General features: G+C 44.6%; 1 protein-coding gene across 3 annotated transcripts in view; it reads right to left on the bottom strand.

The window, feature by feature from the left end:
* Nucleotides 1-16030, bottom strand: part of DNAJC15 (DnaJ heat shock protein family (Hsp40) member C15) — a 55038-nt gene extending 39008 nt beyond the window's left edge. The window contains exons 1-2 of one of the 3 annotated variants that reach the window (XM_077811871.1): nucleotides 15851-16030; nucleotides 4005-4056 (exon numbers count right to left, since the gene is read on the bottom strand). In XM_077811871.1, the coding sequence (XP_077667997.1) occupies nucleotides 4005-4047 (43 nt within the window). In that variant the 5' untranslated portion in view covers nucleotides 4048-4056; nucleotides 15851-16030. Of the gene's footprint in view, nucleotides 1-4004; nucleotides 4057-15824 lie in introns of all 3 variants that reach the window. The other 2 variants (XM_077811852.1, XM_077811862.1) reach the window with 2 other exon arrangements.
* Nucleotides 16031-19423: the final 3393 nt, after the last annotated feature.

A 19423-nucleotide genomic window follows, 5' to 3' on the forward strand; every position in this document is an offset into this window, starting at 1 on the left:
GTAATTCACCAAAATAAGTACAGCTCAAAGTTGTTTCCCAATTTATTTCCTTAGTGTTCATACAACTTTGCACCAATATCACACAGAGTGAGTAATTCTTTGCATTCTTATTTATTTAGTGAAAAACTGAGTCTTTTTGGATCCAGCACCATTAAAGACCCAACTTAGCCATGACCCTCTCTAAATACAAAACAGACTGGATGGAGCTCTATTTAGCAGTCAGTAAATTCTATACCATTTTGGGAAAGAATTGAGTAGGTCTACCAAGTTCAGTATCAGAATTTGCATCAGAGCCATCGTAGGAATGATCATTTTTTTGTTTGGTTGGGTTGTTTTTTGCTTACTATATACTAGAAAATTTAGTCATCATTATGCCATTTTAATTATTTTTTAAAATAAGATAATGCTTTAACCAGATAGCATTTTGTTTTCATTCTTAATGATCAAGATGTCTACATAGGTCATTTCAATCATGAAAGCGTGTGCTTAGGTTTACGAAGAAATCAAGTTAATATGGTGTGATTTGATTACCTGAAGTGAACAGAAATCAATTTGTAGATTTCAAGGCCAGAAGGAACCCCTGATCCTCCCATGCAACATAGGCCATAGAATTTCAACCTGTAATTCCTGAATTAAACCCAATAATTTAAGGTTGAACGAGAATCTATCTTTCAAATTAACATCGCATCTTGATTTAAAGATTTAGAGAGATGGAGAATCTACCACTTCCCTTGGTAAATTGTTCCCTAAATTGCCTGTAAATTGCACCACTGCCTCTTAAGCCTCGCGCAGGGGCTCAGGGCTGCGACAGGGAGAGATGTGTCTCCCCCAATGCGGATCTGCCCCGGTGGGGAGAGGAGCCCTCTCCCCGCCGGCTCCAGTGCGAACCTGCCCTGGACTTGCAGCAGCTGGGGGAGAGCAGCCCCTCCCCAGGCCTAGCCCAGCCCCACCAGAGCTGCGCAACCAGGGAGAGACGCCTCTCCCCCGGCCCCAAGCTGCTGCAGTGAAAGAGTGCTGGGGGGAGTCCTCTCTCCCCCACTGCAGCCCTGGGACAGCCTGCACCCCAAACCCCACAACCCTGGCCCCACCCCAAAGCCCGCACACCCCCAACACCCCAACCCCCTTCCCCAGCCCCACCCCCAGAGCCTTCAACCCTAGCCGAAGTCCTCACCCCCTGCACCCAATCCTCTACCCGAGTCCTGAGCCCCCTCCACACCCCAAACTCCTCATCCCCCGCTCCACCCCAGAGCTCACACTCCCAGCCAGAGCCCTCACTCCCCCCTGCACCCCAACCTTCTCCTCCAGCCCTGAGCCCCCTCCCGCACTCCAAACCCCTCGGCCCCATCCCCACTACATTAATTTTGTTATGTGCACCAATATGGAGGTGATGTGTCACACATCACCTCCATATTGGTGCACATAACAAAATTCATTCCGCACATGGACATAAAAAATTAGAACTGGTTGTTCCTATGGTTAATTACCTTCACTGCTAAAACTTGCTAGACAAATTCAAACTGGGAAAAAGGCGCATCAACTCTCTGCCACTGCATCTTTTTATGCCCTTGTAAACTAGATTAAAGAGTACTCTATTATCCCATATCTTCCAGGAGAGCTGGCTGTATTTCAAGGAATCCCTGTTGAGATTACAGGGACAAACCATCCCAATGTGTCAAAAGAATAGTAAACATGGCAGGCGACCAGCTTGGCTTAATGGTGAAATCCTTGCGGATCTTAAACATAAAAAAGAAGCTTACAAGAAGTGGAAGATTGGACAAATGACCAGGGAAGAGTATAAAAATATTGCTCGGGCATGTAGGAATGAAATCAGGAGGGCCAAATCGCACCTGGAGCTGCAGCTAGCAAGAGATGTTAAGAGTAACAAGAAGGGTTTCATCAGGTATGTTGGCAACAAGAAGAAAGCCAAGGAAAGTGTGGGCCCCTTACTGAATGAGGGAGGCAACCTAGTGACAGAGGATGTGGAAAAAGCTAACGTACTCAATGCTTTCTTTGCCTCTGTCTTCACGAATAAGGTCAGCTCCCAGACTGCTGTGCTGGGCAACCCAGCATGGGGAGTAGGTGGCCAGCCCCCTGTGGAAAAAGAGGTGGTTAGGGACTATTTAGAAAAGCTGGACATGCACAAGTCCACGGGGCCGGATGCGTTGCATCCGAGAGTGCTAAAGGAATTGGCGGCTGTGATTGCAGAGCCATTGGCCATTATCTTTGAAAACTCGTGGCAAACGGGGGAAGTCCCGGATGACTGGAAAAAGGCTAATGTAGTGCCAATCTTTAAAAAAGGGAAGAAGGAGGATCCTGGGAACTACAGGCCAGTCAGCCTCACCTCAGTCCCTGGAAAAATCATGGAGCAGGTCCTCAGGGAATCTATCCTGAAGCACTTACACGAGAGGAAAGTGATCAGGAACAGTCAGCATGGATTCACCAAGGGAAGGTCATGCCTGACTAATCTAATTGCCTTCTATGATGAGATTACTGGTTCTGTGGATGAAAGGAAAGCAGTAGATGTATTGTTTCTTGACTTTAGCAAAGCTTTTGACACGGTCTCCCACAGTATTCTTGTCAGCAAGTTAAAGAACTATGGGCTGGATGAATGCACTATAAGGTGGGTAGAAAGTTGGCTAGATTGCCAGGCTCAATGGGTAGTGATCAATGGCTCCATGTCTAGTTGGCAGCTGGTATCACGTGGAGTGCCCCAAAGGTCGGTCCTCGGGCCGGTTTTGTTCAATATCTTCATAAATGATCTGGAGGATGGTGTGGATTGCACTCTCAGCAAATTTGAGGATGATACTAAACTAGGAGGAGTGGTAGATACGGTGGCAGCTAGGGATAGGATACAGAGGGACCTAGACAAATTGGACGATTGGGCCAAAAGAAATCTGATGAGGTTCAACAAGGATAAGTGCAGGGTCCTGCACTTAGGACGGAAGAATCCAATGCACCGCTACAGACTAGGGACCGAATGGCTAGGCAGCAGTTCTGCGGAAAAGGACCTAGGGGTTACAGTGGACGAGAAGCTGGATATGAGTCAACAGTGTGCCCTTGTTGCCAAGAAGGCCAATGGCATTTTGGGATGTATAAGTAGGGGCATAGCCAGCAGATCGAGGGACGTGATCATTCCCCTCTATTCGACATTGGTGAGGCCCCATCTTGAGTACTGTGTCCAGTTTTGGGCCCCACACTACAAGAAGGATGTGGATAAATTGGAGAGAGTCCAGCGAAGGGCAACAAAAATGATTAGGGGTCTGGAACACATGACTTATGAGGAGAGGCTGAGGGAACTGGGATTGTTTAGTCTGCTGAAGAGAAGAATGAGGGGGGATTCGACAGCTGCTTTCAACTACCTGAGAGGTGGTTCCAAAGAGGATGGTTCTAGACTATTCTCAGTGGTAGAAGATGACAGGACAAGGAGTAATGGTCTCAAGTTGCAGTGGGGGAGGTTTAGGTTGGATATTAGGAAAAACTTTTTCACTAGGAGGGTGGTGAAACACTGGAATGCGTTACCTAGGGAGGTGGTAGAATCTCCTTCCTTAGAAGTTTTTAAGGTCAGGCTTGACAAAGCCCTGGCTGGGATGATTTAATTGGGGATTGGTCCTGCTTTGAGCAGGGGGTTGGACTAGATGACCTCCTGAGGTCCCTTCCAACCCTGATATTCTATGATTCTGTGATTCCTTCTGTGTAGGTACTTGTAGACTGTGATGAAGTCACCTCTTATTATCTGTGATAGCTAAACACATTCAACTTCATTAGGTCAGGTTTTCCAGACATCAAGCCATTCTCGTAGCTCTTTTTTGGAACCTTTCCAATTTTTCAACATTCCTTTTCAAGGGTGGACACTAAGACTGGACACAATATTCCAGTAATGGTCTCACCAGTGACAAATGGAACCTCCCTACTCCAACTTCTTATGCTCCTGCTTATATATTACATTAGCCTTTTTGGGCACAGCATCACACTGGGACCGCATGTTCAGATGGCTGGTCAGTTACCTGCAAATGCAACAGCTGCAACACCCAGGCCAACTGCCATCATAGTTCTGGCCTATAACAGAAAAACTGAGTCAGTATAAAATTTAAGCTCTGATTTTAAGTAAATTGACATTCTATTGCAACAGTGAGCATTTCTGAAGTCTGAATGTGGATACCATATGGTCCACCTCTGTAAACCCTTTAGCGAATCTTCCCCTAATAAGGTTTAATATTTTATTTCTTTCTTATAAAAGGAAATTACAACTTTTCTCTGCGTATTTTAACTTTGGAATGTACCAATACTTTCAGTGTGTAAAAAAGGAATAAATTCTTGGATACGTTTTAATGCATGAAATTAGAAACTCAGAAAACACTGGAAAATTAAATAGCTTTTCTTGTTCCGTGGCATTACTTAACCTCTGACAAAACCTCATGTTTAGTTTGAAACGGACTCTTGCTAGTGTTTCACAATTATGTGATTTGCTAAAACGTTTTCACAGGAGATCATATAAAATGACATGCAAAACCATTCTGCTAGGGTTACTTGAAATAATTCACACAGTAAAACTCCAGTTTAGTTTAAAAGGACACAGATAACAGAAAACTCCATAATATTAACTAGAAAATCCAGGTGGTTGGATTATGAATGGAAAAAAGTTTTCATTAGGGCTTTGCACAGGAATCTCATCATGACAGAATTTCTGGGATTAGAAAAGGGAGTATTAACTCAGGCACAGTCCCTAGACTTACACAGTAATAACTGGGAGAACTCCCAGCCTTTGGTACTCCTTCCCCAATGCAATCAGCATGAGTTACAGCTGAGGTCACAGGGGTAAAATAGGATCTGCAGGGATAAGTCTACACTGCAGCTGGGAGCCTCCCAGCCTGAACAAACACGTTATCTGTGCTTCGGCTAGCAGATTCAAAATAGCAACATGAATGTTGTAGCATGGGAGATGGCATGACCTAGCTTCTCAAGTACAAGGCTGGTCCAACCACCCTTGTCTGTACTTTGGTGGCTAGCCCATGCCGCCACATCCACACTGCTCATTTTAGCATGCTAGCTTGAACAGAGCTGCTCTGTGTCAGTCTATCCGGCCTGGGAGATCTACAATGCAGCTGGGAGTACAATACTGCCTTAGGGCCTTCTAAGTCCTCTGTCCCTCAAACTCAGACAGGCCTCATCAAGAGAAAAAGTTCTAGAACCTCTTGCTTTCTGACTACCTCCACATTGGGCACAGCAGCTGAGAGGAAGCTGGTGGGGGTGTATTTCTGAAACTCTGATGTTCTTCCCCAAAGCAGCCACCTTTGTTTTCCTTCTTCAAAGGAAGCCCTTGACTTGTCCTCCTAGCTCCTATTCCTCCAAGCAAGCATCAGCCTGCAGTCTTTGTTTTGTTTCATACCTTGAGATTCCATTCCTTGTAACTCCCCAAGCAAGTCATTAGAGATCTGAAACTTTTGGAGCCAGATGGAGTTTTTTTTTCCCTGTTGAAAAGTCAGAATTGGTGGGACGGGGGAAAAAGGAAAATCACAGAAACTGCTATACCAAATCAGTGGTCCATCTATTACAGTATCCTGTCTTTGACAATGGCCAGTAATGGATGCATCAGAGAAAGGTGTATTAAACTTCATAGTAGACAAATATTCAATAACTGCCAACAAGGGAGGCTTCTTCCTAACGTCTCTCAATTAGTCATTGGATTCTGCTTGAAGCATGGGGTTTATATCCGTCCTAAAAGAGGTTTTCTTCCTGTTTTAGTTAGTTTTTCTGTAACTGTCAACAGTATCATTATCAATATAAATATCTAATCCTACTTTGAATGTAACTAGGTTCTTGGTCTCAATGTTAGCATAAAGTTTCACATGTTAATTATGTAAAAAAAAAAGTTTATATCAGTTTTACAGTTGTTGCCATTTAGTGTCATGAAACTTCCCATTGCTCCTGCACTATGGAGAAGGGTAAACAGGAGCACCCAATTTACCTTCATCATACCATTTATTATTTTTACATTCCTCTTATTTATCTCCTCTCTAAATTTAATAGCCACAATCTTTTCAACCTTGCGTCACAGGGAAGTCTTGTCAGGCCTTTAATCATTTGACGCCTGTTTTTGAACCTCTTCTATTTCTGCTATCTCTTTTGAGATAGGCGACCAGAACTTGACACAGTATTTCAGGGGATGGCATCATATTGATACATAATTGCATTATGCTATTTTCATTATACGTTTTGTTTGGTTTGTTTTGGTGTGTACTAAGTAAAGACTTTCACTGACGTGTCCAAGTAACAGCTACATCTTTTTTCTAAGTTAAGAGCCCAACAATGTGTTAAGAGTAGTTCTCTCTATTCCATCCAACGTTTATTATCCTGTATTTGTCAAAATGAAATTTCACCTGCCATTGCGCTGGACACTGGCCTAACTTTGTTAAGTCCTTCTGAAATTCCTCAGTTTTATTTATTCTTGAATAAGCAAAATATTTTTTCATCTGTAAAACTGCCACTTTACAGTTCACTTTTCCAGATAACCGATAAAACACCACCAGTCCTTATGTGGAATGTTACAATTGATGCAATTTTTCAGAAAGTTGTGAATGGAGGTTCAGAAGTATCCATGTTAACTGAATCTTGAAAAAAAATCTGATAAATAGCTCATGGTGTAATTTTTTTGTTTGCTGGATAAAAATGGGTACAGATTTCTTAAATAATTTAGTAAATAAAAATTAGAGCGTCTTTCAGTTGAACTTGTTTAGGCACACTATGGAAGTATATTATTGAAATCTTCCATACACTAATCAAGGACTCAACTGTTATTTCAGTATTTTTAGTGCTAGACTGAAGCTTCTATTGTAGAGAAATCCACTAAAAATCTAAATTGATACTCTCTATTCTTCCACATGACCCAAGATTAATTTAAATCAATACATAAAAATGCTGCGTCACTAAATGACAGATCATGAGGTCCAGTAGAATGAACAGCAACTCCAAGTACCACTAATGACTCAATGAGAGCCCTGGAGTAAATCGTTTAGCCCTCTGTTTGTGTCCCCATCTGTACCCACTTATCTCAGCTGGATTTTTAAAGAATAATCAGTTTGTACACTGCTTTGAAACCGTAACGTGCTCAGTATTACTGATGTCAAAAGCACAAAACTTGAATTAAACTCAGATTTTTTGTTGATGTTAAAAGGCAATTTACTAGCATTCTCGAGGGTACAAAGAGATTTGTGTTATATGAGACTAGTACCACCAAACTACTTCTTCCTCTCATTGTCTGAAAATAAGTTATACATGCAGCATAGTAGAAACTGAATAAAGGGTCATTAACTTTCAACAGTGTGCTTACTTAAGGTTTACATTTTGGAGAGTGTACTGTTGAGGAATTTGTAAAATACAGGCTTTAGATGTAGCTACATTTAAAGTATTCCCTTAACAGCCAAGAAACAAATTAATGTCAAGGATGTATGAAGCTGTAATGGAACAGAAGACAAAAGCAGCTGACCCACAAACACTTTTCTTTTTTAGTGCATCAGCTCTCCTGGGTTAATCATTGGTATATCCTATTGTGCTGATCTCAGTATGTTTATTCTTACTATTTAGTTCAATTTACAATAACAAAGCTTTTTGGATTCAGACAACAGCAAGGCCAGTCAGCCTCACCTCAGTCCCTGGAAAAATCATGGAGCAGGTCCTCAAAGAATCAATCTTGAAGTACTTGCATGAAAGGAAAGTGATCAGGAACAGCCAGCATGGATTCACCAAGGGAAGGTCATGCCTGACTAATCTAATCGCCTTTTATCATGAGATTACTGGTTCTGTGGATGAAGGGAAAGCAGTGGATGTATTGTTTCTTGACTTTAGCAAAGCTTTTGACACGGTCTCCCACAGTATTCTTGTCAGCAAGTTAAGGAAGTATGGGCTGGATGAATGCAGTATAGGGTGGGTAGAAAGCTGGCTAGATTGTCGGGCTCAACGGGTAGTGATCAATGGCTCCATGTCTAGTTGGCAGCCGGTGTCAAGTGGAGTGCCCCAGGGGTCGGTCCTGGGGCCGGTTTTGTTCAATATCTTCATAAATGATCTGGAGGATGGTGTGGATTGCACTCTCAGCAAATTTGCGGACGATACTAAACTGGGAGGAGTGGTAGATACGCTGGAGGGGAGGGATAGGATACAGAAGGACCTAGACAAATTGGAGGATTGGGCCAAAAGAAATCTGATGAGGTTCAATAAGGATAAGTGCAGGGTCCTGCACTTAGGACGGAAGAATCCAATGCACCGCTACAGACTAGGGACCGAATGGCTAGGCAGCAGTTCTGCGGAAAAGGACCTAGGGGTGACAGTGGACGAGAAGCTGGATATGAGTCAGCAGTGTGCCCTTGTTGCCAAGAAGGCCAATGGCATTTTGGGATGTATACGTAGGGGCATAGCGAGCAGATCGAGGGACGTGATCGTCCCCCTCTATTCGACATTGGTGAGGCCTCATCTGGAGTACTGTGTCCAGTTTTGGGCCCCACACTACAGGAAGGATGTGGATAAATTGGAGAGAGTCCAGCGAAGGGCAACAAAAATGATTAGGGGTCTAGAACACATGACTTATGAGGAGAGGCTGAGGGAGCTGGGATTGTTTAGCCTGCAGAAGAGAAGAATGAGGGGGGATTTGATAGCTGCTTTCAACTACCTGAAAGGGGGTTCCAAAGAGGATGGCTCTAGACTGTTCTCAATGGTAGCAGATGACAGAACGAGGAGTAATGGCTTCAAGTTGCAGTGGGGGAGGTTTAGATTGGATATTAGGAAAAACTTTTTCACTAAGAGGGTGGTGAAACACTGGAATGCGTTGCCTAGGGAGGTGGTGGAATCTCCTTCCTTGGAAGTTTTTAAGGTCAGGCTTGACAAAGCCCTGGCTGGGATGATTTAACTGGGAATTGGTCCTGCTTCGAGCAGGGGGTTGGACTAGATGACCTTCAGGGGTCCCTTCCAACCCTGATATTCTATGATTCTATGATTCTATGATTCAAGGAAAGTGTTGCTGAATCAGCAAAGGCTAGATTTTTTTTTTTTTTTTTAAGAAATGCAGAGCAGAAGAGAGATTAGAAAGGCTGCTTCAGACATGACAGACCACACTGTTACATAAATAAAGGATGAAAAAAATGTTTACCCTCAAATAAATGTTATTTCTATTATATAAATTGAAATAACTTCATATACTGTAAGTGTACAGAGGCCAACTCATGACCCTTTAAAGATCTATTATTCAACAGCTTTTATTCTATAACACAACAACAAAAAGATGCAATGATTTAATTCCACTCTCCACAGATTCTCAATCTACTGTGTTGCATTAACAAATCACAGAAACAAAAGGCTGCAAGGGAGGTCAAGAGGTGATCTAGTGAAGTCCATTTCACTGTATGAGGCAGGGCCAACTATACCTAGACCAGATGTGACAGACATAGGCGCTGACTTACCTAGTTGCCAAGGGATGCTCGACCCCTGCTCTGCCCCAGGCCCAGGCCCAGCCCCCACTCCATTCCTTCCTCCCTACCCTGCCCCACCATAGCTCAGACAGGAAAACTGGGTGAGTGGGCAATGATGGGGGGCAGCAGGGAGGGGGCATCCGTTTCCCTCCAACCAGCCCTTACTGCTCAGTAGGCACCCGAAGATGAGGCTGCCAGGGGCACACAGGCTGCGGGGCACGCCCATGGGGCACAGGGGGGCACCGCTGGGGCTCAAGCTACACCCGCCCCTCCCAACCCCGGCTTGGTGTCCGTCTGCCTGGCCAGCCACATCCCTCTCCTTCTGGCGACATGCGCTGCTTCTGCTCCATTCTCAGCACTAGCCCCGCCCAGACCCACCCCAACAAGGCACACTCCAGGCGCAGGAGCCGGAGACCAGGGCAGCAGCACTTGGCACTAGCAGGACAGGGATGCAGCCAGGCCAACAGACACCAAGCCAGGGTCGGGAGTCCCAGCCTGTGGATTCGAGGGACTTTGGCCCAGATTTGGGTGGGCATGGTTGGATGTTAAGTGGGTAGCCTGTGGCCCACCCAGGTCCACCTGTGGCTACAGCCCCGCCCCTCTTTCCGCCCCTCCCCGCACTCCTCCATCTCCCTCCCCCAGGCCCTCATGCACACCACAGAACAGCTGATCCACGGCAGGCAGGAGGCGGCGTTAATCGGTGGGTTGCCAGTGAGGGGGAGGCGCTGACAGAGCTGCCGATGGGTGCTGAGCACCCACTTTTTTTTCCCGTCCAGCCCTGCAGCACCCACGGAGTCGGCACTTACGGTGACAGATGTTTCTCAAACCTGTTCTTCTATACCTCCATTGACAGGAATTCCACATCCTCCCTTGGTAACCTATTCCAGTACTTAACTATCCTTGTAATTAGAATATCTAATATCTAACCTAAATCTCCCTTGATGCATATTAAAACAGATTACTTCTTGTCCTCCCCTCAGTGGACATGGAGAACAATTGAAGAAATATCTAAAAATGTAAAATTTCTGTATTCCATAATTATGTGATGTTCCATTCAATGAAGGAATTAGAGGAAAGAAAAAGTAAAACATTTACTATATAAAAAATCCAGTATAGTAAAACAGATTTCATATGGCCTTATATTAGCATGATGTGGAAAGCACTTTCCTGATGGAATTGAAAACATGCCATTGCTTACATGTCTATAGCCTTCATAGCTCACTGCAAGGCCTAGATATATTTTTTAGGCATTTAAGTGGCTAAAGTATATTGTGGAGGACAGGGAAAGAGAAAGCACTTATCTAGCTCATCAGAACTGATGAGATTTGGCTATTGATATTAACTTAGTACCCCATTCATCAAGGTACTTAAGCATGTGCTTAACTTTTAATATGTAAGTAGTCCCTTTGAAGTCAAAGTTGATTTAGGCGTGTCCCTTAATTTGATTTTGAATTAACTGTAAAAGAAAAACTTGAAATCTAATCAGTTTCAAAAAGTGAATGAGAAGTAGTTTCAGGTACCCATGCTGATTTCTGTAATTCTACAATCACATTTTCCTATTTTTAGAAAGATATTTCTCACACATTTGTGTGGGTCTTTCATGCTGAAACAGGGAAAGCTGACCAATGTATTCTGTTAATACCTCCTTTAGAAAGCAATATCAGTCAAACTCTTTGAACAATGAATAGTTAGCTCAATCCACAAGAAGTTAACACTTGACCTCATCCTGTCTCCAAAATCCCATTCCTGGGCAAAATAATTGAGAAAGTAGTAACCATCAAGCTCCTACATAAAAGTGACAGCCAGAATCCTGGATTCAAACTAGGGCATAGGAACAATCCTAGTGGCCCTAAAAGATGGGCATAGTATGTACACAAGCACATTGCCCGTGTTCATATTGCTGGGGTTTTCTGCTAAACAGCAGACCACAAGGTAGTGCTAACCTGCCTACCTGACATAACAGGAGTAGATGGTACAGCACTAGTCACTCCAATCATTCCTCTCCAACAGACCTCAGAATAGTGATGTGTAATTACTCCTTCTCTCCATAGGCCCTCACCTGCTGAATCCCACAGAGATTCAGATCACCCCATCTGCTTTTCAATACATACGAAATTACTGGGAGAAACAGTGACATACTATGGGTTCAGCTGCCAATAATATGCTGATGACTACCAAATTAATGGCTGTGAAAAATTCCTCATGAACCATGAATTTGATTTTCTCCAGGAAGTCTGGTGCCCAGTCGGGGGCTCCTACCCTGTGCAGGGTTCCCGCTAGTAGTCCCAGCTGGGGATGAGGAGGGACAAGACTTTCTCTTCCCCTGGAGGGGCTGCTCCCAGGGCGGGTCAGACCCACTACCGGGAACCTCCCCTAGCTGCAGGAATCTCCGCATCTCCAGCTGTCATCTCTCCCCTTCTTCCCCCCACGGGGAGGCTGTGTCTCCAGCTGTCACCCCACAAGACACACTGGGATGGGAGACTGCCGGGAAAACCGGACATATGGTAACCCACCCTCCTACCCTGTGACCCACACTTCTGCACTGCTGCTGCTGGCAGCACTGGCTTTAGAGTTGGATGCCCAGCCAGCAGCCTTCCTCTCTGGCTGCCCAGCTCTGAAGGCAGAAAGGCAGAAGTAAGGTTGGCAATCCATTACCCCCCTACAATAATCTTGTGATTCCCCCACAACCGGCCTCTTGGGTTTGGACTCCCATGGTTACAACACTGTGAAATTTCAAATGTAAACAGAAAATGACTAATTTTAAAATCCCCGGCCATGAAATTGAACAAAATGGACTGTGAATTTGGTAGGGCCCTACTGATGACACTCTACAAGATTTTTCACCACTGATAATGCAACCATCCTCACTAAAATATCAGAAAGCCTACAGAACATCAGCTCTTGGACAAAGTGTAGTTGACTCAAAGTGATGCCAAGCAAGACTGAAAATGATGAAACTTTTTGAAGAACTAGCTGAGGTACAGTTGCCACCATCCATTGAAGGCATACAACCCCTATTCATTGAATCAGTGCAAAGTCTCCTTCTAAAATTTGACTTCTCACAAAGCTTAGATGATCAGGTATCATCAGTGAATAAAAATGCCTTCTTTCACCTCTTTCAGCACTCTAGGCATTCTAGGAAACTTCCACCCCTCCTTTCCAACAAGGACCTGGCCACATTGATCCATTCATTTTTCATCTCTAGGCTGGATTACTGCCATTCACTGAAACGGAATGCAGTGATGCTAGAATAATTTTTATAGTGTGGATACTGAAGACTGAAACCTTCTATTTCGGTTATTACTACTTCAAGACAGGAGGTACAGCAGCACTCCTAGCACTCTTAGTTTCAGCATTCACAGTGACAGCCGTGTTAGTCCGTATTCGCAAAAAGAAAAGGAATACTTGTGGCACCTTAGAGACTAACCAATTTATTTGAGCATAAGCTTTCGTGAGCTACAGCTCATGATGCAGCCGATGAAGTGAGCTGTAGCTCACGAAAGCTTATGCTCAAATAAATTGGTTAGTCTCTAAGGTGCCACAAGTACTCCTTTTCTTTTTAGTTTCAGCACTTATGGCTGAATGTGAAGACAATGGATTGGCTTCAAATAGTACAAAAAATGGCTGCCCGCTTTGTCCAGGTTCTGGATCACCATGAGCCCGTAAGGCCTGCATTCAAATCCCCAAACTCGTGCCTACTCAGTTTCAGGTGCCACTTTAAGGCTCTGATGCTAACCTTCAAAGCAATTAATGCATCATTCCCAGCTACGTTAACTGAATTTCTATGAACCACTGTGAAAGCAGTGCAAGGACAGGCAGATCACAAAACCCAGGATGAAGTACATGAGAGGTGGGAAAAAAGGGAGGGGAACCGTCTATGGCATAGACTCTATGAAATGAACTTCTAAAGGGGATTAGGTGAATCCTGAGTCTGACCCTTTTTACCATAGAAAGAAAAACATATCTCCTCTCTAAAAAAAATAAAAAATAAAATAAATGAAACAACCAACACAAGCACAACACACAATACCCCAAGTGGAGTTTGGTCTCCTCTCCAAAAAGAGAAAAAGAACCAGAGACTCCCAAGTCCACGAGGAGTTTTACTATTGATGTTCACTTCACGTGGAAGGCACTCAGCTACTACAGTGATGGATGGCAGTGTTGTAAAACCATAAGATAGACTACAAAGAAAACAGTAAAAGGAAAAGGAGTACTTGTGGCACCATATTAAAAGTTAATGTCTCTTAGAGACTAACAAATTTATTTGAGCATAAGCTTTCGTGAGCTACAGCTCACTTCATCAGATGCATTCAGTGAATTGGTTAGTCTCTAAGGTGCCACAAGTACTCCTTTTCTTTTTGCGAATACAGACTAACACGGCTGCTACTCTGAAACCTGTCATTAAAAAAACAGTGAAACCAACTATACATGAAGTGCTGTCAAAAGCACACAAAATGAATCTACTGAAGAAATGGAGAGAGTAGAGGAGGGAAAAAAGCTCTAAAGTTATAGAAATCTTAACTTGTAACAACGGTGAATGAAAAATTCATACAGAAGCGATTTTTAAAAAACTGATAGTGTCCCTTCATAGTAGAAAAATTCTTTGCACTACAACAACACAAATAATGACATAAGCAAAACATAACACAAGGCAGATTTTAAATGGTGAAAGTTTCCCCATTGCACTAGAAGCATGTTTACTTTCAGTAATGCCAACTGTGGCCAATGTTTTAAGAACTGATCCGTGGAGTTGCCTCGATTTTATTTGCAAAAAGAAAAGGAGTACTTGTGGCACCTTAGAGACTAACCAATTTATTTGAGCATGAGCTTTTGTGAGCTACAGCTCACTTCATCAGATTCATCATGCATCTGATGAAGTGAGCTGTAGCTCACGAAAGCTCATGCTCAAATAAATTGGTTAGTCTCTAAGGTGCCACAAGTATACCTTTTCTTTTTGCGAATACAGACTAACACGGCTGTTACTCTGAAACCTGTCGATTTTATTTGTCACCCGTTCCATAAACTGATCACCAGAACAAACATAAACAGACACCAGATAAAGGTACAAAATCTTTTCATTAGATCATGATATTACCTAAAATTCAGCAGGCATTTTACCTACACAATTTACTCAGTGCCTCATTGGCTCTCCCACCAGTTATACTGTCTGATGAGAATAAAATTTCCTAAGTGTAACTCTCAGAGCCTAGAAAATAATTTAAATTGAGAAGTAATAGAACTAAATCAGATGAGAATTTTACAGATAATGCCTTTTTATAGTATGCAAATAAAATAATCCTCGGCCCTGTCTGTACTAGGGAATAGGAAGGGGGGGAACTCCTATGTACACAGGCACAATGCTGTTGAAACAAGCTTTTTCCCCCTAGAATCCAAAGCCAGAAGGGACCATTGTGATCATCTAGTCTGATCTAACAGAGGCCCTAGAACTTCCCCTAAACAATTTCTACAGCAGATCTTTAGACAAACACCCAATCTTGATTTAAAAATTTTCAGTGATGGGAAATCCACCATGACGTTTCATAAACTGGTCCAATGGTTAATAACGCTCACTGTTACAAAGAAATTACCCCTTAATTCTAATCTAACTTTGTTTTGCTTCAGCTTCCTGCTGTTGGATCGTGTTACTTTGTGCTAGACTGAACGGCCTATCTTTAAATATTTGTAAATACTCACAGACCATAATCAAGTCAAGTCACCCCTTTTAAGGACCAGGTCAGCACTGAGGTCTCAACCAACATGGCGCTTAAAATCTGGGCGGTAGCAGCCTTCGAGGGCAGGGCTCCCGATCTGGCTCCCACCGGTGGCGCTGTCGTGTGTTAGCAGTGGTGCGATAACTGTCCGTGGCGGTGGCACAGAAGAACACGTGCTCGAGTGACGGTCACTAACCCATTTACCCTCTCAGGTGTCGTTTCCTTCCCACCCCCTGGCGCCGGCGTTGCCCCGCCACGCACACGCGTGATTTCCTGCAGTGCCCAGTGCCGGGCACCGGGAACCAGACACGCTCCTTCCTCGCCAGCAGGCTCCAGAAGCCTTTCCCCCCCCCCCCCCCGGAATTTATCCCTAACGGCTGAGGCGCGTCTGACCTCGGGCGGCGAGTCCCACTCGGGGCCCCTTTCCCCGCGGGTAACTGGGGGGGCGGGGGCAGCGCTCCGGCCGCGGGACAAAGCGGCGGAGCACGGAAGGGCCGGACTGAGGCGAGAGGGGCGCAGCACGGGCCCCTCACGCGCAGCTCTCCGCCCCCGTCACGCAGAGACGCGGGTGGGGGCGCGGAGGGGTAACCGCCATCCTAGTGGCGGGGCGGGAAGGGGAAGGAGCGCGACAGCCGCAGGCTCCCTGCCCCACACTCACCAGCCCCCTGTCCGTGTCGGGCTCACCCTGCCTGCCGCCGCCAGGGACCCTCGCGTACTCAACGTAGCGCAGGGTCTCCGAGGGGGCCCCGGCACCTTCCATGACAGGCCGAAAGAGTTGAGGGCGCCGTACGGGGCCGCGCTAGGGACAAGCGAGCGCCGAGGGCGGAGACAACTAAAGAAGCGCGATCCGCGCCGTGCCAGCCCCTCCCCCACTCGCCCTTCCTCTGAGGGGCGGGGCCAAGTGCGGGCGTCCGCCGCCTGTGCCAGCACCTCCCCGCCGGGGTCCGAGGGGTGGAGCGTCGTGTGCGCGTGAGCCAGCCAGGCGGGGGTGTCATAGGCACGCGACACTGCCGTGCCCGAAAGCGTTAAGCGTAGCCCAGTCCCTTCCGCCTCGCAAGCTAGTAGCGCTGGCAGCTTCTCAGCGCTGGCTCCCCTTCCTACACACCACAACGTGCTGGGGGAGGAGGGCACCCGAAGGGGGCATTCATAGGACACACGCTGACCCCATCAGTGGTGGATGGGGTGGAGACAGAGAAAGGCTGATAGTGTAGACAGGGCCTGTGAACACAGACCCTTGGGGGATTTAGTTCCTTCGAGAGTCAGATATTGCCCCCTCCCAAGCTGGTTGGCCCTACAGAATCTCCCTGTCCCCCAATCTTTCACATTATTATGTTTTAAAAAATGTAAAATAGTACACATGGCTCATCATGAAGTGCTGTCACCACTAAAACTCCCATGCCCACATGATAAAACGCATCACCTTACCACCTGTCCACCCCTCAACCCCCAAAAGAAGGCCTCTCGTTGCACCCTGAAGGTCAACGGGTTCAGGATATGTCACACAAGAGCAGAAAGCAAATTCCTGAGCCAAAGGCCCCCCACTGAATACATCTTGTTCCCATGTGCACAAATCTAGGAATTGTCTTCACTTTACCAGACCCTTGTCTAACTCCCCACTAATTTGTGGGGGATGCGGACAGGAAGACTCGCTCAGTGGATTTTAAGGGTTTGGTGTAATTCCCTCCTGAGGCCAGGGAGGATTTTGCAGTTTGTGTCCTGGATGGCAATTTGTAAAAGTTATTCACTTGTTCCCATAATATAAGAACTAGGGGCCACCACATTAAATTAATGGGTAGCAGGTTTAAAAAAAATAAAAGGAAGTTATTCTTTACTCAGCGTACAGTCAACCTGTGGAACTCCTTGCCTGAGGAGGTTGTGAGGGCTAGGACTATAACAGGGTTTAAAAGAGAACTGGATAAATTCATGGAGGTTAAGTCCATTAATGGCTATTAGCCAGGATGGGCAAGGAATGGTGTCCCTAGCCTCTGTTTGTCAGAGGGTGGAGATGGATGGCAGGCGAGAGATCACTAGATCATTACCTGTTAGGTTCACTTCCTCTGGGACACCTGGCATTGGCCTCTGGAGGTAGACAGGATACTGGGCTGGATGGACTTTTGGTCTGACCCAATATGGCCATTCTTGTGTTCTTATGCTATTTAACCTGTATTTGGAAGATGACATTCAAATTTCCTTAATTCACTCACACAACATCACCTGCTCACTTTCCCAAATCCCAAAACAATTGAGGGGAAGGAGCGATCAAGAGGAAGAAATGAAGGGATGAGAGATAATAGTAGGTAGAAACTGGAACAGAGAGGGAAAAAGAGGAGAGAGAACACTGAAAGTAAAGAGATATGGAGAGAAAGGCCAAACAGGAAGAAAAAAAAAATCTTGGCCTAAATAGAAAATTTCAGAGGAAGAAAAAGAGAAAACTTTTATAAATATGAAAAATTCAAGAAAAACTGGTCTGGGGGAAAACATAGACAATGAAAGAGACTAAAAATGCATAACTGTTTCTTTCAAGTTAGTCAAATATGATGTATTTTAGCACACTTTTGTACTTAAGTTTCACAAGTCTCCTGTAAATCTAGACCAGGGTTAGTTAATTATTTTTTGTCAAGGTCCAAATTTCTTGGCCAAGATATAGTCAAGGTCCAGACTTCAGAGAAACATTTTTCACACCTCAAGTGCTCCTGTTCAATGAACACCTACAATGCTGTGAAATATACTCAGGGCCTATTGCTTATGATTTTATTGCATTAAATGAAAAATAAAATCAAACCATTGTATAACCTGAAAATAACCCCCAAGAAAGGTGTAATAAATTACATCTCAGACGTTTCAGAGTGGCAGCCGTGTTAGTCTGAATCCACAAAAAGAAAAGGAGTACTTGTGGCACCTTAGAGACTAACAAATTTATTTGAGCATAAGCTTTCATGAGCTACAGCTCACTTCATCGGATGCATATAGTGAAAAATACAGTGGGGAGATTTTATATACACAGAGAACATGAAACAATGGGTGTTACCATACACACTGTAAGAAGAGTGATCAGGTAAGGTGAGCTATTACCAGCAGGAGAGCGGTGGGGGGGGACACGACCTTTTGTGATAATCAAGGTGGGCCATTTCCAGTGGTGTCTCTAAGACAGCTGGGAGTGCTGGTAGCATAGGGCCTGAGGAGGGAGTCTACATAGCCAGACAATCCTGCTGTCAGGGTGCCAATGCCCGAGATGATGGGGCGTCCAGGATTTCCAGGTTTATGAATCTTGGGTAGCAGATAGAATACTCCTGGTTGGGGTTCTAGGGGTGTGTCTGTGCGGATTTGTTCTTGTGCTTTTTCAGGGAGTTTCTTGAGCAGATGGTGTAGTTTCTTTTGGTAACCCTCAGTGGGATCAGAGGGTAATGGCTTGTAGAAAATGGTGATGGAGAGCTGCCTAGCAGCCTCTTGTTCATATTCCGACCTATTCATGATGAGACACCACTGACTTCCTGAGGAAACTACAATCCACCAGTGATCTTCCTGAAAACACCATCCTAGCCATTATGGATGTAGAACCCCTCTACACCAACATTCCACACAAAGATGGAACAGTCAGGAACAGTATCCCCGATAATGTCATGGCAAACCTGGTGGCTGAACTTTGTGACTTTGTCCTCACCCATAACTATTTCACATTTGGGGACAATGTGTACCTTCAAATCAGCAGCACTGCTATGGTACCTGCATGGCCCCACAGTATGCCAACATTTTTATGGCTGACTTAGAACAACGCTTCCTCAGCTCTCGTCCCCTAATGCCCCTACTCTACTTGCGCTACTGTCATAATTTACTTTCTTTGAACGTATGTGATTAATTTTTAACCTTCAGTGGAACTGCATTTCTTGTAATCATAAAACCTATTTTAAAATCAGTAATAGTGTCCTTACTCTTACTCTAATCCTTTCTCTGTTCATTGATTTACGTAAAAGTAAGGAAGAATGGCACATTGCTTACCTATTCTTTCAATTAGTAAATACAAGTAAACCTCAGATAAACTAGAAGTACTGGGATCTTTAAAGATGTGTAGAATAACTTAAACCTCTTGCCTTTTTCTACAACTTGTTCAGGAAATTTGAGCATTTATTGAGGCTATTACTGATACACTTTGTCAAAAGGTAAGGGACAGTAGGAGAAGATGGGGTTGTATGTATTTCTTTTTCGAGAAACAACTGAGATTGTGGGGAAGTGAAAAAAAACAAACTAACAAGGTTGGAG

Source organism: Eretmochelys imbricata, chromosome 1, assembly GCF_965152235.1.
Source record: "Eretmochelys imbricata isolate rEreImb1 chromosome 1, rEreImb1.hap1, whole genome shotgun sequence".
NCBI lineage: Eukaryota > Metazoa > Chordata > Testudines > Cheloniidae > Eretmochelys > Eretmochelys imbricata.